The sequence below is a fragment of the Phyllobates terribilis genome, unplaced genomic scaffold, assembly GCF_046119375.1.
Source record: "Phyllobates terribilis strain yellow unplaced genomic scaffold, ASM4611937v1 Scaffold_1__5_contigs__length_1240528914, whole genome shotgun sequence".
Lineage (NCBI taxonomy): Eukaryota > Metazoa > Chordata > Amphibia > Anura > Dendrobatidae > Phyllobates > Phyllobates terribilis.
This window is the reverse complement of record NW_027362761.1, coordinates 490,558,569-490,584,246: the sequence shown is the minus strand read 5'-3', so window position 1 is coordinate 490,584,246 and position 25,678 is coordinate 490,558,569. Positions and strand designations below refer to the sequence as shown.

Genomic DNA, 25,678 nt, shown 5'->3' with positions numbered 1-25,678 from the left:
TGCCAAATAACAGTTCTATACCGAGCTTACACCATAAGCTGAAATATGGTGCTAAAGCGTAGTTAAATACTTCCATACAGTGCTAAGCTAGTGACAAACCAGGAGCAAGTAACCGCTTCAATGTCTTTAAAATGTTCAATGTAAAATGTCTTAAAGGGTTTTTCCCAAATATCAAGTTATCCCCTATCCACAGGATAAAGCCAAGCTTGTTGATTGTATCTGACCGCTTAGACCCACAACGATCCGGAGTTCTGACTAGTCCCATAGACTGGAATGGTGGTCGCACATGCCCACCTTCTCTCTCCATTCATGACAGGGCCATTCTCGAGATTCCAAAACCCTGTTCTCGGGATCCCTGGGGGTCTTCGCAGTCTTTGCTATAGGTGATAATTTACTATACAGGTAGTATTAAGATGGGTGCTAGCCACAAGGGGAAGGTCTTCAGCAAATATGTCTGTTAGCAACAGCACAGAATGCACACTCCAAAAAACAAAACCCAGATTATTTCATTGTACTGAATAGAACCTCCACTGAACAAAATATAGCCGCGCTTATACAGGTGCTTCAAATGGGATATTCTGTACTCCCAAACTACACTGCTCAAAAAAATAAAGGGAACACTCAAGTAACACATCCTAGATGTGAATGAATGAAATATTCTCATTGAATATTTTGTTCTGTACAAAGTTGAATGTGCTGACAACAAAATCACACAAAAATCATCAATGGAAATCAAATGTATTAACCAATGGAGGCCTGGATTTGGAGTCAATCCCAAAATTAAAGTGGAAAAACACACTACAGGCTGATCCAACTTTGATGTAATGTCCTTAAAACAAGTCAAAATGAGGCTCAGTATTGTGTGTGGCCTCCACGTGCCTGTATGACCTCCCTACAACGCCTGGGCATGCTCCTGATGAGGTTGCGGATGGACTCCTGTGGGATCTCCTCCCAGACCTGGACTAAAGCATCCGTCAACTCCTGGACAGTCTGTGGTGCAACGTGACGTTGGTGGATGGAGAGAGACATGATGTCCCAGATGTGCTCAATCAGATTCAGGTCTTGGGAACGGGCGGGCCAGTCCATAGCTTCAATGTCTTCATCTTGTAGGAACTGCTGACACACTCCAGCCACATGAGGTCTGGCATTGTCCTGCATTAGGAGGAACCGAGGGCCAACCGCACCAGCATATGGTCTCACAGGGGTCTGAGGATCTCATCTCTGTACCTAATGGCTGCCAGGCTACCTCTGGCGAGCACATGGAGGGCTGTGCGGTCCTCCAAAGAAATGCCAGCCCACACCATTACTGACCCACTGCCAAACCGGCTATGCTGAAGGATGTTGCAGGCAGCAGATCGCTCTCCACGGCGTCTCCAGACTGTCACATGTGCTCAGTGTGAACCTGCTTTCATCTGTGAAGAGCACAGGGCGCCAGTGGCGACTTTGCCAATCCTGGTGTTCTGTGGCAAATGCCAAGCGTCCTGCACAATGTTGGCCTGTGGGCATAACCTCCATCTGTGGACGTCGGGCCCTCATACCACCCTCATGGAGTCTGTTTCTAACCGTTTGTGCAGACACATGCACATTTGTGGCCTGCTGGAGGTCATTTTGCAAAGCTCTTGCAGTGCTCCTCCTGTTCTCCTCCTGTTCCTCCTTGCGCAAAGGCTTAGGTGTAGCGGTCCTGCTGCTGGGTTGTTGCCCTCCTACGGCGCCCTCCACGTTTCCTGGTGTACTGGCCTGTCTCCTGGTAGCGCCTCCAGCCTCTGGACACTACGCTAACGGACACAGCAAACCTTACCACAGCTCGCATTGATGTGCCATCCTGGATGAGCTGCACTACCTGAACAACTTCTGTGGGTTATAGAGTCCGTCTCATGCTACCACGAGTGTGAAAGCACAACCAACATTCAAGTGACCAAAACATGAGCCAGAAAGCTTTGGTACTGAGATGTGGTCTTTGGTCCCCACCTACAGAAACACTCCTTTTATTGAGTGTGTCTTGATAATTGCCAATAATTTCCATCTATCGTCTATTCCATTTGCACAACAGCATGTGAAATTGATTGTCAATCAGTGTTGCTTCCTAAGTGGACAGTTTGATTTCACAGAAGTTTGATTTACTTGGAGTTATATTCTGTTGTTTAAGTGTTCCCTTTATTTTTTTGAGCAGTGTATAAGGCTGGGGCTATAAGGCAACCTTGGCCGCAACAGAGGTTGGGAAACCAAAGATGACTGTATGATGTTACTACATCGCAGCACACTTCAAGTGAATGGGGTCATATCACGCCCAGCAAGGTACTGTGATAAACCAGTCTCAAAAAGTTGGAATCTCTTAATTTTTTTTTTTTTTACAGCTTGCCACAGTTCCTTGCAGGCTGCAGCGTGAGCCCATTCTTTTGCACTATGTTGCGATTGAGCAACATCATAGTCGTCTTCGACCACACAATGTGTCCCACCCTGTGTAGCCCAAGCCTGTAATCTCTTTTTTAAAAAGATAAACAAAAAAGTAAAAAAACTGTAAAATTATTTATGGGTCTAAAATGAAATTGTTGGAATTTTTCATTTTCCATCATTTGTATTTGTACTCTTACTCTATTCGACATTGCTACACGTATATATGCTGTATGTACAGCTTTACATGATATGTATCTTTTTGGGGGGTTTTTGCTTTAGTTGTTGAAGATGACGAAGAAGATTTCCTGCAAAACCACACTGGAGACTATATTCACAGCAGTAATGGGAACAGGGAAAAACGTAAGCCATTTACTTGTACACGGTAATTTGCAGCTTGCATATCTGGAAGCCGGAAACTTAAGAGTTGTGGTAGCTTGTAATCTTGAGTTTTCCAATGATAAGCACTTTCCTATCTTCACTGCCTTCATTCCTGCTTTCCTCTCCATTTGTGCTATAATATACACTACCCCCTTGAATTTTGTTAATCCTTATAACAGGAGCGATTTCTTTATCATTATTTTCCAATATCCGCTCCCACTTTTCCAGCAAGTCTACCTAATATCATTATGACCGTGTGTACTAACTGAAGATGTCTCATTGTGATTTGCTTGTATTTCAGTGTTCCCACATGTGACGCCTAAGTGCATAAATGGAATTGATTTTAAAGGCGAAGCAATTACCTTTAAGGCAACTACAGCTGGGATATTGGCCACTCTATCGCATTGCATTGACCTGATGGTTAAGCGGGAGGACAGCTGGCAAAAAAGGCTTGACAAGGTAATGGCGATTTGCATTGTGGTCTATTCAGGCGTGATGGTCAAATTGTCAAAAACAATGGTGGCAAAATCCACAATTTCACCTCTTAGTGAATAGATCTTTAAAAGTTTTTCCATAATCAAAATTTGCCATATATAATTTTGTTTATCCTGTTAGTAAACTGCTAGGGGTCCCACTGCTAGGACCCTTACTTACCTTGAAAGTGAGGGCCCTCAACATTTGGATGGGTTGGCAGAGATGCATGCATGCTACCTGGCCATGTACAGTCTATGGGGCTGGCAGATAACCAAGCCATGGTAAAGTTTTGATTATGGAAAAACTCCTGTAACTCCTTAGTGCATAATCACATATATGTACATCAGCACTGATATGACAGTGTGTGGAGCCAGGTCAGGAGCTGCACTCCATCTACAGCACGCGGTAGATGCTGCCTACGTTCTATAGCTTACATCTGTGTCTAACAGCAGTGGCCGGTTCTGAGCTCTGGTTGCTGCTGTTAACCATTTACATGCTGCTGTCAATTTCTGACAGTGGCATTTAAATGACCTTATTGCCAGTGCTCACGCACATAGTCTCATAACGATGGATTACCATAGCAGCCTGTGGTCTACTGAAGGCCCGTGTACCGGCCATCTTGGTACTCCTGTGAAGCTCAGCTGCAGGCTTCAACTTTTACTACAGACTGCAATACTGTGGTATTGTGTTTATATAGTAAATTGATCAAACAAAATATTACAATTTAAATCGCCCCTTTTCCTCCAGAAAAAATAGAGATTTAAATAATGAAAAAAAGAAACCTATTTGATATCAGTGTCCGTAAAAGTCCAATCTATAATAATATATGCCACTAAGAGAATAAAAATCAAAAATACCAGTGTTTTTGTTTTGACTCCAGCTTCCCTACAAAAATAATAAAAAAAAGAGATCAAATCTGTATGAATATGTCTGCTTGGGATGCAAAAAAAAACATCCTACAGCTTGATCAACTGAAAAAAAGTTTAGTATTGCTGTAGACATATTTTCAGTTGTTTCACACTTTTTTGTTAAGTATATAATTCCACATGTGTTAATTCATAGTTTTGATGCCTTCAGTGTGAATGTACAATTTTAATAGTCATGAAAATACAGAAAAATCTTTAAATGAGAAGGTGTGTCCAAACGTTTGGTCTGTACTGTATCTGTTGGCTCAAAATGACTATTGAGACCCAGCACAATCATCACTGTCCCTTTGGCGTCGCCAAACTGATCAGTGCACCTTCTGACCTACTACTTTGTTCTCCATCTATCTCTGCTCCTATAATGTCAGAGCTGTCACTCAAGGCAGAGGGGACGGAGATGGAAAACCAAGTAGGTGGGAGTGTGCACTGAACTGTTTGGCCACACCAAGGGTGCACCAAGCGCCTGTACATGGTTCGAACAGTCATTTTGTGGAGACAGATTCCTTTTACAATTTCTGTACTGAAGGGGTTGTCCAGACTTATCACAAAAGTCTGCAGTCACTCCGGCCACATCCTGACTAGACGTGCATGGATTCACTCATTTCACTTGCATTGAGCGGGGCCGCACACATCTAGTCGGAAGTTAATTAAAATATAAAAATTTCACATTTAATGTTCATTTTTGAAGACTGGAATATCCCTTTAAATTAAATTTTCTACAATGGATTTCTCCTTGTAGTTAACATTTCCGTGACACCAACATATGAATATTGCGTCCATTGCTTTCAAGGCACTAGAACCACAAAACCCTTGTAATATGTGAGGATTTACTGCGGGGTTTTCACCTCTTCAGTAAAAAGCTTTTCGCTCTAATGTCTCTACGCGCAGATGAGATCCCATTAACGTAATTGGTAAATGTAAAGACACTATGAAATGTAGCAGCGGTGCAAGTAAACTCACCCTGCAAACGGAGCCGGCGGCCATCCAGATCCCAGCGGCTGATCATCGGGCGGGCCTGTGCACGGAGAGCATTCTACAGTGCGGATTAACGAGACGAGCACTGGCTGCAGCGCATTCATGGCTACTGACTTTGGTGACTGCCCCATGGCTGATCATAAAACCAGACTGTACATCCATTCTTTTTCCAATATATAACTATAATTCTGCTTATTTTAGGAGGTTGAAAAGAGAAGAAGAGTGGAAGAAGCTTACAAGAATGCAATGACCGAACTTAAGAAGAAATCCCACTTTGGTGGACCAGACTATGAAGTATGTGTACTGTCCCCCTCCCCCGGTCCGATTGTGTAAATCATTGGGGCATATTAATATGGTAGATGGATGACAGAGTCTGACCACATCATCCGTGTTTTTATTATTCCTTTCAGCAGAAACCTGACATATTTTCGTAAATTGCAGCTGGCTTGCAGTATACATGTTACTGCATTATATTGGTTTTCCACTATATTAGGAATGAATATCCACAGCCCAAACTGTACCCCTATCCCAAACGAGCACCACTCCTCCGCTCTGCAGCCGTGCCTCCCTCCAGACTGCTGGCATTAACATCCAGCAGGGGCGTGCCTTGATGGCTGCAGCCAATCGGCATCTGATCGACTGCAGCCCTCTTATTCCATCCAAAATAGGAATCCTGTTTGACCGAATGAGAAGGCTCAGGCCAATGATTGGCTGCAGCTGTCATGTGGCCCGGATTTCTAGATCACCAGTCCCACAGCAAGGGACACAGCTGTGAGCAAAAAAGCGACGCTCATCCTGGAGAGGAGTAAAAAGTATATATATATTTTTTAAAGGACACCCCTATTGGCCTATCGTCTTTATTGGTAAAGTAGTGGAAAACCCCTTTAATGACCAGTTGGAGAAGGAGATGGAAAGCGGATTATAGGGGTGGGATTACTTGCTCTCTGCAGGATGGGCAGCTTGTTGCGCTGGGGAAAATGCAAGCCCTTAATCCGATCAGTTGCTACCTCTCAGTGTACTCTGATTGCGTGGTGGTGGCTGACAGAGCCATTGTTGCTGGCACTTGTAGTACCTCTCATTTGCATGGTTTTGAACACTGTGCCAGTCCTTTGTTAGGGGGCCAGTTTGGTGACCGATCCCCAGTGACTAATCAGTAATATGAAGAAGCTGGCCACTGAGTAGTATAGAAGAAACGGATACAAGAATCACTTTGCAATTCAGTGGTGAGAAATCAAAGGTCCTGTCCATGTGACATAGGTGGCACTGTCCGATCAGCAGATCCGCTCTGTGCTCAGGGAATAATCATCTCTCTTACATTATGGCAGGAGGGACCCAACAGTTTAATTAATGAGGAAGAATTCTTTGATGCGGTTGAAGCTGCTTTGGACCGACAGGACAAAATCGAGCAGGTATTTGTGATGCTGTGTGTGCCCTGGAGTGGCTGGGTGTTATGGAAAGCGGATTAGGAAGCGTCTCATGTGTGTACACGGCACATTATGCCCCCGAAACAGGAGGAATCTGCTCAGTGTCTACTAGGAGAACTCTGTTACAGTAGGAGACCATTCTCCAGGTCAACAGGATCCGTTTTTTTCTCTTCTGTTATTCCCGCTGCTGCCCGCAGTATTTAGTTGTTTTTCTTTTTTAAATCCTCCATACTGTTCCAGAGATCTGAACCTTATTATCTAGTACGGTTTTATTTTTTATAGGGTCTTTACAAGGGGGCGTGGCTTATTAATATGTAAGCCACGCCCCCATGTACAGACCATAGAACATAGTACTAAATAATAAGGCCCAGATCTCTGATCTGTAAGACAGATTTAAAAAAATAGTTTTCTCATGGTTGCAGCGGAAATAAGTGCAAGAACTGACCACTGTAGAGCTGGTAACATGTCCTCTTTAAGAATCTGTTGGTCATGCATGATCCCAGAAAACATTCATACAATGGCTTGCGAAAGTATTATATTAACACACACACATCCCTCCCACTTTACATTTTTCGTGTTTTGCTACCTCACAACCTGGAATTTCAGTTTTTTTGAGGGTTTGCATCAGTTCATATAAAGAACATGCCTACAACTGTGAACAAATGATTTTCTTTTTATTGTGAAGCAAACAACAAATAGGACAATATAACTGAAAACTTCAGTGTGTAGAACTATTCACCCCCCTAAAGTCAGTATTTTGTAGAGCCTCCTTTAGTGGCAATTACAGCTATCTCTTTGAGCTTTCCACATCTTGCCACTGGGACATTTGCCCATTCCTCAAGGCAAAACTGCTCCAGCTCCTTTAAGTTAGATGGTTTCCTCTGGTGAACAGCAATTTTCAAGTCTGACAACAGATTCTCAATTGATTTAAGGTCTGGGCTTTGACTAGGCCACTCCAAAACATTTATATGTTTCCCCTTAAACCACTCGAGTGGTTTGGGCTTTGGGCCATTGTCTTGTTGGAAGGTGAACCTCCGTCGCAGTCTCAAATCACTGACAGACTGAAACAGGTTTGGCTCAAGAATGTCCCTGTATTCCGCATCATCCATCTTCCCCTCGACTCAGAACATTTTCCCTATCCCTGCTGCCGAAAATATCCCCACAGCACGATGCTGCCACCACTGTTTCACTGTGAGGATGGTGTTCTTGGGGTGATGAGCTGTTGATTTTCCGCCTGTCATAGCATTTACCTTGGTGGCCAAAAAGTTAAATTTTTGGTCTCATCTGGCCACAGCACCTTCTTCCTTACATTTGGGGAGTCTCCCACATGTCATTTGGTAAACTCGAAACGAGCTTTACAATTTTTGTGTGCAAGTAAAGGCTTTTTTTCTGGCCATTCTTCCATAAAGGCCATCTCTATGGAGTGTACAGCTTATTGTGGTCGTATGGACAGATACTCCAGTCTCTGCTAGGGAACTCTGCAGCTCCTTCAGGGCTACCTTTGGTCTCTGCTGCCTCTCTGATTAATGCCTTCCTTGCCCAGGCTGAGAGTTTTGGTGGGCAGCGCTCTCTTGGCAGGTTTGTTGTGGTACCATGTTCTTTTCATTTGATGATAATGGATTTGATGGGGCTTCGGGGGATCATCAGAGATTGGGATATTTTTTATAACCCAACCCTGACTTGTACTCCTCAACAGCTTTGTCCCTGACTTGTTTTGAGATCTCCTTGGTCTTCATGGTGGTGTTTGGTTTGTGGTGCCTTTTGCTTTATGGTGTTGCAGCCTCTGTGGCTTTTCAGAAGAGGTAAAGTGTATATACTGACAGCCCATGTGACACTTAGATTGCACACAGGTGGGCTTCCTTTCACTAAGCATGTGACTTATGAAGGTAATTTCACCAGCAATTTTAGGGGCTTCATTGCAAAAGGGGTGAATACATTTGCAGATGCCAATTTCTAGTTATTTGATCCCAGAAATTTAATTTATGCCTATATTTTTCTCACTTCACCAGTTTGGACTTTTTAGTGCGCATCATCACACATAAATCAGATTGCAAAAATATTTAAACACAGATTGTAATGTAACAAAATGGGTAAAAAGCCAAGGGGGTTGGATACTTTTGCAAGCCACTGTACAAGACACGTACTTCTTTCCAGTTAAGCATGGGGTTGTTTTCTTTATTGCTGAAGACAAAAGTTCTCTTCTACACACAAACAGGGGCATTTACAAAATGTATTTCACTTTTTTTTTCTGCCTTCTAGTCTCATGCAGAAAAGACCAGATCACACTTGTCTTCATCTTTACCAGCCAGTGATGCTTTTATTGGTTTGGAAAATCACCGATTTGTCCGAGCTGTAAGTCTAAGGAAAGCTGTTATTTGTAAAATGTCATGTCTGAATGGACTCCAGCCATTTAATGGATGAGTTTTAGATCACATAGAAAGCATGTGACCTACATTGTGCAAATGATTACATCCTATCAGGTGATGTTTTTGCAAAATATGGATGTACGGGTGTATTTTGTACTCAGTAAAATATCTTTTACATTGGGACCAAAGAGACTGAATAGTTTAGATAATAAAGAATTTTTTTATGACTTTGACAGTATTTAGAGACATTTACTGTCATTTTTTTACACTTTAGGTAATGACATAGCACTGATGGGCCACCACTCTGATTGGGGGTCCGACTGCTCCAATAGAAGGGAAAAAATCCTGAAGGAATTGCTGCGCTTTTTCTAGTGCTGCAGCCTCCTGATTGTACAGACCAGTGCAGGGCCATCGCTTACCATGATGAGATACTTCTTTCATTGCAGCATTCCCTTTATTCATCCCATTTTGTGCTCCAAATACTTCCTACTGAAGGTGTCGGCAAACTGCTGCACTCCAGCTGTTGTAAAATTGCTGCTGCTGCTGTTGTGAAAATACTGAGTATTCCCTGATAGCCACTCCGTGACAGCCACTGGCACTGTCAGCTATAACTTTACAACAGGTTGCCGAGCCAAGCCCAATGTATCCCCCTCACTGGTTTTCAATGTAATATTTGCTGTATGTCAAGAGATTCTTATTTACTTGCACACAGGTAAAATTATGAAAGCTTACAGGGACTCTGTCAGCAGGTTTTTGATATGTAACCTGAGAGCATCATAATGTAGGGTCTGAAAGCCTGATTCCAGTGATGTCACTCACTGGGTTGTGTGTTTCAATGAAATCAGTGTTTTATCAACAGGAGGTTATCACTAGAAGGACTAGGTGTCTTATGCCATGATGTCCTCCTGCTCTGTGTAACCCCACCCCCATCACTGATTGGCTGCTTTCTGAAGTGTACACTACTGCCAATCAGTGGTGTGGGCGCGGTTAGACAGCTCACCATTCTAATAGCTGTTAGATCTGCAGCAGAAAAAACAGTGATTTTACCAAAACTGTAGCAAGTAGCCCAGTAAGTGACACATCAATGGAATCTGGTTATCTGCTCCTAACTCAGGCAGCCATCAGATTACGTAGCAAACCACATAGTGACAGATTCCCTTTAAAAGGGGTTTTCCATCTTCAAAAACCCCCTAGCTCCTGGCAGTTTGTTTTATAATAACAAACTTCTTTACTCACTCTCCCCGGGTCAAGAATGGAGTCTTTGCTGCTGCTCCTGGTGTCTGTTATTTTTGTTGATAGTAACCAATCTCACTGATTGGCTGCAGCGCTTTCGATGTGACGTCAGTGCTGAAGACAGTAACCGACACCGGGAGCAGTGGAGTGCTGCACCTGAGGTGGGTGAGTAAAGCACAGTTTATTGCCTGTTTGTGGGGTTTTCTGAAACCCCCTTTAAATGCGCAGTGTTAATCGTTTTTTGTGAAACGATCTTTCTCCAATCTGATTATTATGCTATGTGAATAACTTATTTTTTTTGATGCAGGTCGATGAGATGGTACAGAACCACATGACTTACTCACTACAAGATGTCGGCGGAGATGCGAACTGGCAACTTGTTGTAGAAGAAGGAGAAATGAAGGTAATATATCATACAAGTCGTCAAAGAAAAGGACTACTTTTTTCATGCTGCTGACTGACAAATCTGATCTTTGCAGGTTTATAGAAGGGAAGTAGAAGAAAACGGCATCGTTCTTGACCCCCTGAAGGCCACTCATTCTGTGAAAGGAGTCACCGGGCACGAGGTGTGCCAGCACTTCTGGAATGTTGATGTACGCAACGACTGGGAGAGTAAGACCATTTCTAGAAACAAATATACTAGTATTGTGTTTCTCCTGTGTTTTTTTTTTTGGCATTTTACTCACATGGTTTTTATGTTGTTTTTGTCCCTACAGCAACCATTGAAAATTTCCACGTTGTTGAAAAACTATCTCCAAATTCGATAATCGTGTACCAGACGCACAAGGTATGTCATCCTATTCCACTTCTGAGCAGGTTACAGTATATTTCTGGAGATAAGTCATCACGGCTAGTTTATTTTGTGTTTAGGGGCACTGACACTACAATAGCACTTTTTTTTTATTAGCAAATCTATTGTTAACACCTTTACGACCTTGGACATATATAGTGATGAGTGAGTATGTTCTGTTAACCCTTTTGCCGAGTATGCTCGGACGAGCACAGAGTATTTACAGCTGCTCGGTGATATGCTTGAATCGCTCCCGTGTGCATGATTTGCGACTGTTTGACAGCTTTATTACATGTGAGGAATGTGTAAGAAATAGACATTCCTCACATGTAATAAAGCTGTCAAACAGTCACAAATCATGCACACGGGAGTAATTCAAACATATCAAGTATACTCGGCGAAAGGGTTAACAAAACATACTCGCTCATCACGAATAGGTACGTCCAAGGTAGTCTCCCTGCATTTGATGTGGGCTCCGGCACTGAGCCTGCATCGTTCCGACCACATGACAGCTGATCTGACCAGCTGACATGTACATCTAACAGCCACGATCCACCCGCAGCTGTTAACTTGTTAAATGCTGCGGACAATCTCTGACAGCAAACCGGAAGCGTGTCATAAAACACCCCCATTCGGCGGCTCTGTCACGTGATCGCAGGGCGCCGATTGGTTGTCATGACAGCCGGGGGTCTGCAAAAGACCCATGTGCATGTCATTGTAAATCTCCTTTGAATGCAGGCATCTTCATAGGAGACTATGATTTATGCTGCACATAGCAGTGCTGAAGCTCTTCTATATGTAGCACAAGCGATCAGATAATCACCGCTTCTAGTCTCCTAAGGAGACTATTGAAGCAAGTAAAAAAATGAGAAAAGTTTTAAATATTAAAAAAAAAATTAAGTTCAAATCACCTCCCTTTAGCCACATTCAAAATAAAACAAAAAAATACACATTTGTATCGCTGCGTTCAGAAATGTTCGATCTATAAAAATATAAAGTCAATTAATCAGATCGATAAATGGCATAACTAGAAAAAAAAAAAATTATTTGGTGGCCGTAACATTGCAATAAAGTGCAATAACGTGTGATCAAAACATCGTATCAACCCCAAAATGGCATAAATAAAAACGGCAGCTTGGCACGCAAAAAATAAGCCCTCACCCAGCCCCAGATCCCAAAAAACGGAGACTGCAGGTCTCGGAAAATGGCAACTTTTTTTTTTTCTTTACAAACTTTGGACTTTTTTCACCACTTAAATAAAAAAGAACCTATACATTTTTGGTATCTAAATAGTCGTACTGACCTAGATCATCATCATAGCAGGTCAATTTTGGCATTTAATGAACATGGTAAATAAAAATAGCCAAAAAACAATTGTGAAAAGGCACTTTTTTTTGTCAATTTCACTGCACTTGGAATTTTTTTCCCATTTCCAGTACACTACATGGTAAAATCAGTGGTGTCATTCAAAAGTACAACTCATCCCGCAAATAAACAAGCCATCATATGGCTATATTGACGGAAAAATAAGAGTTATGACTCTGGGAAGAAGGGGAGCAAACAACAAAACGGAAAATCGCAAGGTGGTGAGGGGATTAATATATAGATGAAGCCCAAGATATGTTTTGATGTAACGCTAAAGCATTTCCCAGCAGCACCCTGCTTCTCCGAAGTGCTGCAGGCCCCTCCCTCTGCTTTACTGTGTGCTTACTGTACTGAGTTGCTGCATTTGAGAAGTGGGACAGAGAGCAACATTTTTGTCCATATTACAGATATGCTAATACATATTTGTAATATGGTTGTTGTAATAGTGTAAAATATGGATCTGTATTGTGGTTCCATAGAACTGTCTGTTTCTTGCACATGCAGAATGTATACTGCACAAGAATATGCACTGTAGACCATTTATATATTTGTATACTACTCCCACCCCACCCTCCAAAAAAAGGGGTATAGTGGAGATCAAAGTGGGTGGTCGGAAATGTCAGATTCAGTTGCTTAATGGCCCACTGAATTTACTGACTTTTCTGTTCTCCAATGACTATACAAGAAAAGTATTCCTGTCTGGCATATGACAAAATGACCAGTACATGTCTTACACATACAGCTCTTCAACAGCTATATATTATACAAACACACGCACAGCTCTGCTACAAAAATAGTGCACGCACGCACAGCTCTGCTACAAAAATAGTGCACGCACGCACAGCTCTGCTACAAAAATAGTGCACGCACACACAACTGTGCTACAAAAATAGTGCATGCACGCACAACTGTGCTCCAAAAATAGTGCACGCACGCACAACTGTGCTCCAAAAATAGTGCACGCACGCACAACTGTGCTCCAAAAATAGTGCACGCACGCACAACTGTGCTCCAAAAATAGTGCACGCACAACTGTGCTCCAAAAATAGTGCACGCACAACTGTGCTCCAAAAATAGTGCACGCACAACTGTGCTCCAAAAATAGTGCACGCACGCACAACTGTGCTACAAAAATAGTGCACGCACGCACAACTGTGCTCCAAAAATAGTGCACGCACAACTGTGCTCCAAAAATAGCGCACGCACGCACAACTGTGCTCCAAAAATAGCGCACGCACGCACAACTGTGCTCCAAAAATAGCGCACGCACGCACAACTGTGCTCCAAAAATAGCGCACGCACAACTGTGCTCCAAAAATAGTGCACGCACGCACAACTGTGCTCCAAAAATAGTGCACGCACGCACAACTGTGCTCCAAAAATAGTGCACGCACGCACAACTGTGCTCCAAAAATAGTGCACGCACGCACAACTGTGCTCCAAAAATAGTGCACGCACAACTGTGCTCCAAAAATAGCGCACGCACGCACAACTGTGCTACAAAAATAGCGCACGCACGCACAACTGTGCTACAAAAATAGCGCACGCACGCACAACTGTGCTACAAAAATAGCGCACGCACGCACAACTGTGCTACAAAAATAGCGCACGCACAACTGTGCTCCAAAAATAGCGCACGCACGCACAACTGTGCTCCAAAAATAGCGCACGCACGCACAACTGTGCTGCAAAAATAGCGCACGCACAACTGTGCTGCAAAAATAGCGCACGCACAGCTGTGCTGCAAAAATAGCGCACGCACAACTGTGCTGCAAAAATAGCGCACGCACGCACAACTGTGCTGCAAAAATAGCGCACGCACGCACAACTGTGCTGCAAAAATAGCGCACGCACAACTGTGCTGCAAAAATAGCGCACGCACGCACAACTGTGCTGCAAAAATAGCGCACGCACGCACAACTGTGCTGCAAAAATAGCGCACCACAACTGTGCTGCAAAAATGGTGCACGCGCGCACAACTGCTACAAAAATGGTGCTCTGCTGCAAACGTGGTGCGCGCGCGCAGCTCGTCCACTAAAGCCATAGAATACTCACACACAGCTGCAGATGACAGTAGTGCAGACATGTCACACAGTAAAACTGCTCCTCTAGCAGGGCAGCCCACCACTGAGTGTGGAATCATGGTTACGGTCACCCTTTTTCCCCCGCTGCAGTAACATCAGCATGTGACGTATGTACTGACAGTGTAGGGGCTGACACTGCATGCGGGGTTTACCAGCTGAGTTAGTGAGTGCCTGTCTGTGAACATCCCCGCTCACCTCGCATGTTCAGCCAGACCTGCAGAAGGGCACATGATACACTGGCAGTCTATGGAGTAAAGAACCATAGAAGTGCTTGTACTCTATCATTACTATTGAAGCTACAAGACATTTCCAATGGCGACTGTAGAGTAATCTTATGGGGTAATAGTTGCAGGATGGTCCACATTTAATAATGCTTTGTATTGGTAAACGTCTGTAAAAACGCATATATAAGTTTCATGAGCTAATCATCTGGTGGTGGGAATAACACTTGAAGGAAAGAGCTGCTAACGTCATTTCCATGTCAATATATAAATGTTAATTTTCCAAACCAGATATCCAATCTGAAGTAGTAGTTATAGGAGCCTATTGGGTTTTGAGTATCCTGTCACTAATCCGATGAAGGAACATTTTTGGCCAAAATGGGGCTCCAGTAGATAACGGTACTATCACTATGTACACTGCAGAAAAACTAAAAAAGAACTGAAGGATCTAAAAGATAGTCCCTTTCAGAACATGTTAGACTCAGTCCAAAGAACAACTAATGGTGTTTACACTGTAATATCTGTGTATTACTGAAAATGGACTATTTTGTGATTACCAGAGAGTGTGGCCGGCGTCTCAGCGCGACGTCTTGTATTTATCCGCCATCCGTATGATACCAGCTGCTAGTGAGAACGAGACGGACACTTGGATTGTGTGCAACTTCTCAGTGGACCATGACAACGCTCCTGTGAGTATATGGCTTCTCTGGGTGTAGGCTATACCAAGCCTGTTATATTGGGATCACAGGTTTCATCTGTAATAAAGCTATGGTGGATTAGTCTTAGAATAGACCCTAGTCTATACAGCCGTCCCTGATGGGGTTCGTCAGGTTTCAGGGTTTTTTTTAAAGTATTTTAAGAATAGCGCTGCAGAGAGTAAGTGTGTGTGCAATAACCAAGCAGGCACGGCCCATCAATACGGAGCATGTATAGCAGTATAGTATTGGGCAGAAAGTCGCAGCTGAGAAGCCTGGAGGGGGTGAAATTGGTTTTATCGCAATAATATGAGCATCTGAAAAATGCTTTACTGAATGTTCTGAATTGTAACTGTTTTATGGGGTTTCTTTTCAGCTGAACCGGTGTGTACGTGCCAAAATTAACATCGCCATGATCTGTCAGACTCTGGTTAGCCCACCAGAGGGCAACAAAGAAATCAGCAGAGACAACATCCAGTGCAGAATTACATACGTTGCTAATGGTAAGATCCACTGCTCAGTGCGTGATGTGATATATAGTGTATATCGCCAGCCCTGTGCACCGGGCGTTCTGCTGTGGCTGCTTCTGACAATCTTACATTTATTTGCTTTTTGTTTTTTTATCCAGGCATTGAATTTTGGTTTGTTCTTTCTTTCCTTTAGTGAACCCTGGAGGGTGGGCTCCTGCCTCTGTACTACGGGCAGTGGCAAAACGGGAATACCCCAAATTTCTTAAAAGGTTTACTACATATGTGCAGGAGAAGACCTCAGGCAAATCTATACTTTTCTAACAATTGCCAGGTAAGATGTGTTTTCTGTACTATTGGTCTTTGGTGTGATTTAGGGCCAATAGCAGTTAAATTCTATTGTTTTTGGGGAGGGGGGGTTTAAGGACTTTTGCTAAGTATTATAGGACGTAGGTATAAATGCATGATAACCAGCTTTATGGAATTTATACATAGTATTGTATATAACCTTCTGATTAGATAGTTCCCATGCTTGTTAACCCATCAGGAATGATCACTACAATACTGTTACCCCTCTACTTCAAGACTAGTCTATTAAGAAATGGTTGAGAATTGTGTTTCTGGACCTCTCTCAGCCTATAACTTACATAAAAGGTAATTTTCTCCTGATATGTTCCCTATCATTTAATCAGGTTTTTGTGTTACATTTTGGTAATGTTTTTTTATCTCTTCATGATTTGTATGTACATTTGTGGGTATATCTCTCGATCAGTCTTCACACCGGCCACTGGGGCAGTTTTAGACTCCCTGCTTGTTCCAAAAGTCTCATCACAGACAGGATTACAATGACAGGTGACCATTTTATACACAGCTGATAACTCAGGATCAACCACTTACTACAATAGGCAATGTCACAGCTGCCCCTGCTCCCATTACATTGACAGTATCCTCTGCAAACGCTCATTAGATGCTTCAATAAAAAAAAAAAAGGGTCTAAATCAGTCTATTGATGCTAATATATGTGTACAGTTGTGCTCAAAAGTTTACATACCCCGGCAGAATTTTTCCTTTCTTGGTCTTGTTTCAGAGAATATGAATGATAACTTTTTCTCCACTCATGGTTATTGGTTGGGTGAAGCCATTTATTGTCAAACTACTGTGTTTTCTCTTTATAAATCTTAATGACAACCAAAAACATCCAAATGACCCTGATCAAAGGTTCACATACCCTGGTGATTTTGGCCTGATTCCATGCACAGAATTTGACGTACTTGGACGTTCCAACATGAGCAAAACTGTATTTAATGGAAAACAGGAGAAATTGGTATAGAATAGCTCCAGTGGCTAGTGTGAAAGTTGCAATATTTCTATTTTTTATATGGATTTTGATATTAAAGAAAAAAAAAATATAAAAACAAAACCTGATTTTACCACTAGGTCATTTTCTGATGGGCTATGTTCACACTAGGCATTTTTTCAGCCGTTTTTTTTCTGCAGCAAGACCTGCTCTCTTGCCAGTAAAGAAGCAGCTTTTTTCAGGATCCCAAAGTTCAGCTTTGCTTCTACCACAGAAGCATGAACACATTACAAATGTAAGCGGGGGAGGTGAATTGGTCTGGAATAGTTTTCCTCAGACTCCGGCAGTGTATTGCGTTTGTAGGACAAGATTTACTTTCACACTTTGGTCTGCCATTGAGTTGCCCAGGCATTGTTCAATTTCACACCTTGGTTGGCCACAGATATTGTTCAATCTCACACCTTGGGCGGCCAAGGTTTACTTTGTACACATCACTAATTTAATTAAACTATACTAATCCAAACTGCCATCTCGGGTGACCAAGACAAGATGGTAAACTTGAGAAGAATCACAAAAATAATGTGTTTCACATAATGCTGTTTCTTCACTAAAAATTCAGAAAAACTTTCACACTAGGCATTTTTTTTCACCACCCATTGCTTTCAATGGGTGAAAAACGCTGAAAGAAGTGACATTCTCTATTGTGCAAAAAAACATGCAAAGCACAAAATACTGAGGACAAAAAAACAAGATGTGTGCATGAGATTTCTGAAATGTCATAGATTTTGCTGGTACTGTAAAACGCAGCTGAAAATTTGCAAAAAAAAAAAAAACGCTGAAAAAACGCCAAGTGGGAGCATAGCCTTAAAAGTAATAGGATCTCTTGTAGCTTACATTTGCGGGTGGAGGCTAAGGATTAAACAAAACTATTAATGGGGTAAAAAGTCATTCTCATGTCCACAACTGGGGGTAATGGATGCTGGTGACATTGCATCCGACAGCCACTTGTCAGGTATCCATAAGTGTCTTGCCTAATAATACCTGCTGACACATTGCTCTAGTCTAAGGAACAGAACAGGTGAACAGCCCAGTAAAGCAACCATACACAGCCATGATCTGCTGGTTATCGGTTGAGCTTACCCTGTGAGACTGCTCCATACACCCACTTCCAACTTGAGCCGTTCATGTATGGCAGATGTTGTGAAGGGGTTAAAAAGTCCAATTCTGGTCGCTATGAGTAACTTGGCCTGTTATTTGTGACACTTTTGAGCTTTTAATGTTTTTACTGGTGGGTTTTTTTTTTTTTTTTTTCTGAATTGTTTCGACCCTTAAGTTAGAATGGCATGAGGCCAGCATATGACTCTGCTCATTTTTGCCATCTACCTACTGGTCTTACATTTATCACTGTCCTGTGAGTAGGTGATAAATGAATAGGCTAAAAGCAATAAATTAAAGCAAAAACCTAGAGATGAACTGGAATATAAATTGGTGTGCATGCTGCTTGTAGGTGCATGTTCACACTGGCCACTAAACAGACAAAACCTAAAGTAAAATGAGCAAATACCCTGCAGTAAATAAATAGCAATGTGCATGAAAATAACATGGGGTACTTGGTTAACATAAATTTGATAAAAGTAAAAGCCATCGCACCATGTCAAGGTGACCCTATTCGAGACGGTCTTAACCTCTAGCATTAAAATCTTACCATATGTCGAATGACGTAAGTGTAGATAAGGATTGAGCAGGAATGAAACCCGGCTAATCATAATAAATATTTACTACAATAGTAATAATTTTGATTATCAGGTTGGAGCTTCACATTGACAAGGTGTAGCGTGAAAGTAGGGATCGGTCATGAGTCGCATTTCATAGCCAGAAGTTTTAGGACAAGCTGTCAATCACAGCAGACTTGTAACTAAGACTCCATAGTATTGTTAAATGGATGCTTCTATCGAACCAGTGATAATACTATATAGTCTTTTAAGCAGGAGAGCACAATATGCTAAGAGCTGCGATAGCCTGAACTTACTAGATCACATCCTACAAGCCTTCTCCAGATATAGAGACTATCTGCTGCTTCCTCCATACATTGACGTAATCTTCTTTATACTAACAGTCCCGTCTCATCCTGCAGTGAAATGAAGAGGCGTCCGGTATGAACATTCCACGATGGATCAAGCCTTGAATTTTCACCTTCAAGATGGAGTTTATCTGAAGCCTTTTTTTTTTTTTTTTTTTTTTTTAATATATATATTAAATATACATATGGAGGCATTTACCTGAGGAGACTGAACATCAAACACTATTGGACTTCTGCACCTTTCTGGATTCTTGTAAAAATTCTAAACCTACTAAATAACATGGTTGCTTTTTCTTACGACCCTTTTTGATTTGCTTGCTTGCTTTGAAGCGTCACATGAAATTAGTAAGGATGGAGGCTTTAATTTTCTACAACCAGAAACTGCTTACCTACCATAGGCCTGTAAAAACAATAAAGCCATAAACTGTCTTGTGTTTCTGGGCATGGCGAGGGGTATACACAGAAACACATGGTGTTTTCAAGGGGTTTTTTTAAGCCAGTTTTCGGGTGGAAGGGCATTGGGGTGGTTTGTTTTGGTTTTTTTTGTTTTTTTTCTTCTTTCTGTGCTAGCCGGTGGCTAGCTGTTGTGATGGTAATAACTGAGGGCTGTTTTAAGCTATGGCTTTGCCTTTCCTTGTGTAACTCCAATGAAGACTTGAGTCTGATGGAGTTTTACGAAAAAAAAAAAAAAAAATTCCAAGAAAGCTTTATTTTTTTCATAAATCTATATATTTCTATTTGTATTTTTAGTTGCATTAATAACTTGGAGCAAAAATTAAGTGTGTTCTGTAACTTGATCCAGAAATTTCACAATCACTCCTAGACAAGATGGGAATCTATTTAGCAGAAATTGGGTCCTCTCCAGACGTCTCATCGTCTTGTCCGGGGTGTGCAGACCGTCACTTTTTTTTTTTTTTCTTTATGGATGGTGTTTTTGCTGCAACTTCAATCTCTGGTGTGACTTGAACTGTCTTACTTCATACCTCTAGCGGAAGTACAGCTGTGAATGTATCCGTCATCTAAACACAATGGAGGCCGCCATATTAGTGGGGGGACACATTAGTGCCTCATGCTTCAGTCAATGGATCCCAGTGAATGACTTGGCTCAAATCACAATGTGCTTGCCTCCATCAGTGTATAGGCAATAGGTACATTATTAAATGCTGCAACCTTTAGGCCAGGGGTCCCTTATCCCAACAATCAAGCCGTCACTGGCGAGCCTTTTAATGCCCAGAAACTTTTTTTTTTTTCTATGTTGCAATATTGTTTTAATACTGTTTCTGCTTCTCCTATCGTGTGGCGAATTTTATTCCATGTTTATGACCATTTTCTGTCAGTTGATCCATCGGCCTATTCAGATTTACACAGCACAGTTCTTACCCCTCTGTATGAGTGCAATACCCACAACCCTACGTCTTCTAGGTTCGCTGTACGATAAAAGGGGAGAACTGTGAATTTTGCACAAGATGGCTTATTGCTAGGTTTGTTTGTAAATCCCTGCTCGGTGACAATCTTGCTTTTGTGGGATTTGGTAAGGGGCTTGATTATATAGGTATGTACGGGGGGGGGGGTCTTTTCTCCTTTTTTGGATCACATACTTCTGTGCAATTAAGTCCTTATTCAGAAAGGTTATCTAAAAAGTTTTGTCCACGAGTCACAAAGTGAGCTGCTTCCTGAGCCTTGCCGCCGACAGTCTTCATAATCAGATTTGCCACCAACGTAACGGGTACACAGTCTAGATCCTCGTCTCAAAAAGATTTCAAAATCAAATGCGTGTTAATTTGGAAATGATTGCAATCCGATAGTTCTAGCCTACAATGTAAAACCATTTTCTTTTTAATCACTGTCACCCATCCGTCATATGTTTACCATCCTGGTTATTGTGAGTGTGGTTAGGAAATCCCGGCTGACTCCTCCGTTCCATTGATTCATATCAGTCTTGTGCATCTGTCGAAATAGATTTATAGTATATATTGGTGTCCCTTACCGAATGATTAACATTTTCATAAGCTAGATTACAATGAGTATATGGAAACAGATGTATATAATTGGGAGTATTGTGTAAAAACTTTAAACAACTGCCCGCAGGTTTTTTGTGCTTTGGGGGTCTCGGTTCCCTGAAGCTTTTCGCGGGATGGTTTGTTACTTGCTTTAAATTGTATACAACGCACATAGCAAAATATATATCTATATTGCCTTACCACTAAAAAGCTCTGTTCAAGAAATGATCCAGAAGTAGAAGTGCCTACGTGGTAATGAGCAGATGACCAGAAGTCTAGACAAATATTTTAAAGGAGTCTTGTGATTTTGTATTACCTTTTTTTTTTTTTTTTGAAAGGCCACGAATCCTGGTATGTAGAAGAAAAAAAACATTCAAATCTAGTTAATGAATGTTGAACATGCTCGGTTTTATTTGGATAATAATGTGAAATTGGCAGTGATGGAAAATTGCAAACCTGTCCAGAGTTTAAAGTGCTGAGTATGAAAGCTTTATTTTCCAGAGGCTTATGGGACGTTTACAAAATAATATATAAATCTTAATATCATTAGTTGCATTTGCACTAAATGTGATGTACTTTTGCTATTCTGTAAATAAATGTATTACACTAAGTTCTAAGCGTCCTGGTTTTTATACATCCTGCATGTACATAAATCTGTAGGTTTTGTTTGTATGGGAAATGAATCCTAAGTTTGCACAATACAAGGAAATTTTAATCTGAACAAAAGCGAGATGCATCTCTTCTCTTCACTGATGCAACATGAGCGAGAATTATAAGGAATTATAAGGTGCCTCGATACAAGGTCAAGAAAGTTGCATTATCTCACTGAAGCTGGGGGTCACACTGCCATCTATTCTCTCATGGTAGAGAATCTGGTCGATTTTGCTAATGTCACTCGGATCAAACTCTATTAGAGATTGGGCCGAGAGCCATGTTACTGTGATCCGATTCGATCACATGAGAAAATGGTATCACAGGTGCGGAGAAGACTGAGAACTTAGTTTCTCCATTCTCTATGTCCACTGTAATCGGACTGCACTCAGATGGCCTACATTTTTCACACAACTCCAGACCTGAGAACAGACCAGGTGGAGGTGTTGGTCTACTTCTTTCTGCAAAATGTGCTTTTCAGGTTATCTCCTCAGCACCCTCACCTCTTTTGTGGTCCACACTCCTTTTCCAGCCCTTCTCCCTGCAAGTGATGGTTGTGTATCTGCTTCTGGGCCCCTCCCATCAGTTCCTAGATTACTTTGCTACCTGGCTTCCACACTCTTTAGCCTGTGACATCCCCACTCTCCTCATAGGCTTTAACCCTTCAATCCCCAGCTTGTTTTCACTTTCCTGACGAGGCCAATGTTTTCGATTCTGGCCAGTGTCACTTTGAGGTAATAACTCTGGAACACTACAATGTGTCCCAGTGATTGAGATTATTTTTTCTTGTGGCATGTTTTACTTCATGTTAGTGGTAAATTTTGGTCAATGTGTTTATTTATGAAAAATATAAATTTTTTAAAAATGTTGCAATTTTCAAACTTTGAGTTTTTATGCCCTGAAACTAGATGCGTATCTCTCACAAAATAGTTAATAAATAACATTTACCACGTGTCTACTTTACATCAGCGTCATTTTTGAAACACAACTTTTTTTTGTTAGGAAGTTAGAAGGGTTATAAGAAGCAGTGATGTGCGAACGTGCTCAGATAAGGGGTTAACCGAGCATGCTCGAGTCCTAACCGAGTATCTTCAGTGTGCTTGTATATTATGGAGTCCCTGCATGATTTGCGGCTATTAGGCAATCCCTACATGTGTTGAGGCTGTCTAACAGCCGCAAATAATGCAGACGCAGAGACACTAACATAATATACGAGCAAACCGAAGATACTCGGGATAAAACGTTATTGAAGCACTTTCACTCATCACTAGTTATAAGTTTATCAGCAATTTGTGATTTTTTTCCAACAAAATTTATAAAACCATTTTTTTAGTGACCACATCCCATTTGAAGTGACTTAGGCCCCTCAAAGTGACAGAAAATACCCAATAGTGACACCTTTTTAAAAAGTACACCCCTCAAAGTGCTCAAAACCACATTCAAGAAGTTTATTAACCCTTTAGGGGCTTTGCCAGAATTAAAGCAATGTGGAAGGGAAAAAATGAAAATTTTACTTTTTCTCTCACCCATGGCAGCACCACGGAGAGAGGGGAACTTCCCTTCAAGGGCATGAAACATACAGGTTAAAGGGCAGCACATCTCCTTCACATAAGTTGGTTTCCGGTCCATGACCGGGGAACCTTCGTCTGAATGTGTTGGCGATACCAAAAAGATATGAAGACGAGAAGATTTACCCAGGCCAGTCTGGTCTGTTCAGGCAGCGGCTCAGTCCCTGCTGCAGCCGGTGCAGGCATCCTGGAAGCATGGAAGTGGTACCAGGGGGCTTGGATTCGGGAGCGCTGAATTTCTTGTTAGGGGGCGAGGAGCCATTTTGCTTCCCCCCCCCCCCCCCCCCCATAGATCCATTCACTATAATGAGGCAGCAGAGTTACTCTGGACTGTCTGGCCTTTGTTCAGCTGTATGCTTTCAGAGTTGCACCCAACTGTGGCCGACTGCACTTTTTTCACGCTTAAAAAGACAAGACACCGCTGGGTCACAGGTCAGATGGCGTCCAGTGTCTCCATCTGCCTCATTATAGGGATTGTCGGGGTTTCCGTCTGAATCACTTATTTCAGAGATTTACACAGAAACCCCAGTGTAAGCGCTCAGCGCAGGATGAATGTGCGCTGAGCCTTACCTGTGATCTTTGGGTGGCAGATTAAACCAATTTTTCACCTGCTGTTGATTTGTTCAATCTATTTTTTATGCCATTCCTCTTGCGGTATAAGTGATTAGATGACTTTATTTTCCGGGTCGGTGAGATGCCAGATTTATCAGTTTTTGTTCGGCTGCTGTCAGCCACTAAACTATATATTTTTTTTTTTTGGGGGGTACTCACCATAAAATCTTTGTTGGAGCCTTCATTGGGGGACACAGGTAACCATGGGTGTATGCTGCTGTCGCTATGAGGCTGACACTATGCTAGAAAAAAAGAATTTGCTCCTCCTCAGCAGTATATACCCACCGACTGACACTAAGCTTGTCAGTTAGTGAAAAAAGCAGTAGGAGAAGCATGATAATACAAGAACAAGTAGCACAACACAGCAACAATCCAAACATAGACCTATTAGTCAAAAAACTAGGCACGCTAGCCAAACCTCAAGCACTAAGTTAAAACATAGGCTCAAACCAGGGAGGGTGCTGTGTCTCCAAATGAAGACTCCAAGAAAGATTTTACGGTGAGTACCAAAAATCCCTCTTTATCGCCTCATTGGGAAACACAGGTTACCATGGGATGTCCAAAAGCAGTCCCAAGGGGGGAGGAAAGAGGATTAGCGCAAATCAGGTCGGACTTAGTCCATCTGCCGGAGAGTAGGTATGAACCTTGTAGAATCTCGTGAAGGTATGCAGAGACGACCAGGTAGCCGCCTTGCAAACCTGAGCTGCCGAAGTCTGGTGGCGAACAGCCCAGGATGCCCTCACTGCCCGGGTGGAATGAGCTCTTACAAATGGAGGGGGCAGTCTGTCCTTTACTCGATCAGCTTCCAAGATCGTTGCGCAAATCCAGCAAGCAATGGTAGATTTAGAAGCAGGGAGACCCTTATTACGACCCTCGGAGACGACAAACAGGGAGTCAGCGCATGAAAGAAGCAGACCTTGAGAGGTAGCAACGCAAAGCTCTAATCAAATCAAAGTTATGCAGGGCCTTCTCGAGTGGATGTACGGGAGAAGGGCAAAAAGAAGGCAAGACAATGTCCTCGTTTAGGTGGAAGGCAGAGACCACCTTAGGTAAAAATGAAGGTACTGACCTAAGAGCTACCCTATCCTGATGAAGGACGAGGAACGGAGAACGACAGGAAAGAGCTGTCATTTTGGAAACTTCTAATGGATGTAATAGCTATCAGAAATGCGACTATCCAGGAAAGGAAGGACAATGAGATTTCCTGAATCGGTTCGAAGGGAGAGGCCTGAAGAACACAATACAAGGTTAAGATCCCATGGATCTACTGGTTGTCGATACGGTGGTGCTAAGTGGGCAACACCCTGAAGGAAGGTCCTGACCTGAGGACGAGACGCCAGTTCACGTTGAAACAGGATGGACAAAGCGGAAACCTGACCCTTGAGCGTGCTGAGGGATAAACCAGAATCGAGGCCAGATTGAATAAAGGCCAAGATGGAAGGCAGGGGAAAGGACATGGGAGCTGAATGGTTTTCCTCACACAATCGAAAAAAAGGCTTTCCAAGTACGGTGATATATGCGAGAAGAAGCAAGTTTTCTGGCGCTGATCATGGTCTGTATGACCTGGGAAGAAAAACCCACCTTCTTCAGCACCGCAGCCTCAACAGCTATACCATTAAACTGAGATACCGAGAATTCGGGTGGAAGAGTGGACCTTGGGAGAGAAGATCTGCGCAGTCTG

General features: G+C 42.3%; 1 protein-coding gene across 2 annotated transcripts in view; it reads left to right on the top strand.

Annotated features, from left to right (window-relative positions):
- CERT1 (ceramide transporter 1) overlaps window positions 1-21,777 on the top strand; it is a 71,225-nt gene extending 49,448 nt beyond the window's left edge. The window contains exons 6-17 of one of the 2 annotated variants that reach the window (XM_073680014.1): window positions 2,674-2,754; window positions 3,074-3,231; window positions 5,346-5,438; window positions 6,470-6,553; window positions 8,828-8,920; window positions 10,475-10,570; window positions 10,647-10,779; window positions 10,884-10,954; window positions 15,188-15,316; window positions 15,699-15,825; window positions 15,986-16,123; window positions 19,221-21,777. In XM_073680014.1, the coding sequence (XP_073536115.1) occupies window positions 2,674-2,754; window positions 3,074-3,231; window positions 5,346-5,438; window positions 6,470-6,553; window positions 8,828-8,920; window positions 10,475-10,570; window positions 10,647-10,779; window positions 10,884-10,954; window positions 15,188-15,316; window positions 15,699-15,825; window positions 15,986-16,113 (1,193 nt within the window). In that variant the 3' untranslated portion in view covers window positions 16,114-16,123; window positions 19,221-21,777. Of the gene's footprint in view, window positions 1-2,673; window positions 2,755-3,073; window positions 3,232-5,345; window positions 5,439-6,469; window positions 6,554-8,827; window positions 8,921-10,474; window positions 10,571-10,646; window positions 10,780-10,883; window positions 10,955-15,187; window positions 15,317-15,698; window positions 15,826-15,985; window positions 16,124-19,202 lie in introns of both variants that reach the window. The other variant, XM_073680021.1, reaches the window with a different exon arrangement.
- Window positions 21,778-25,678: the final 3,901 nt, after the last annotated feature.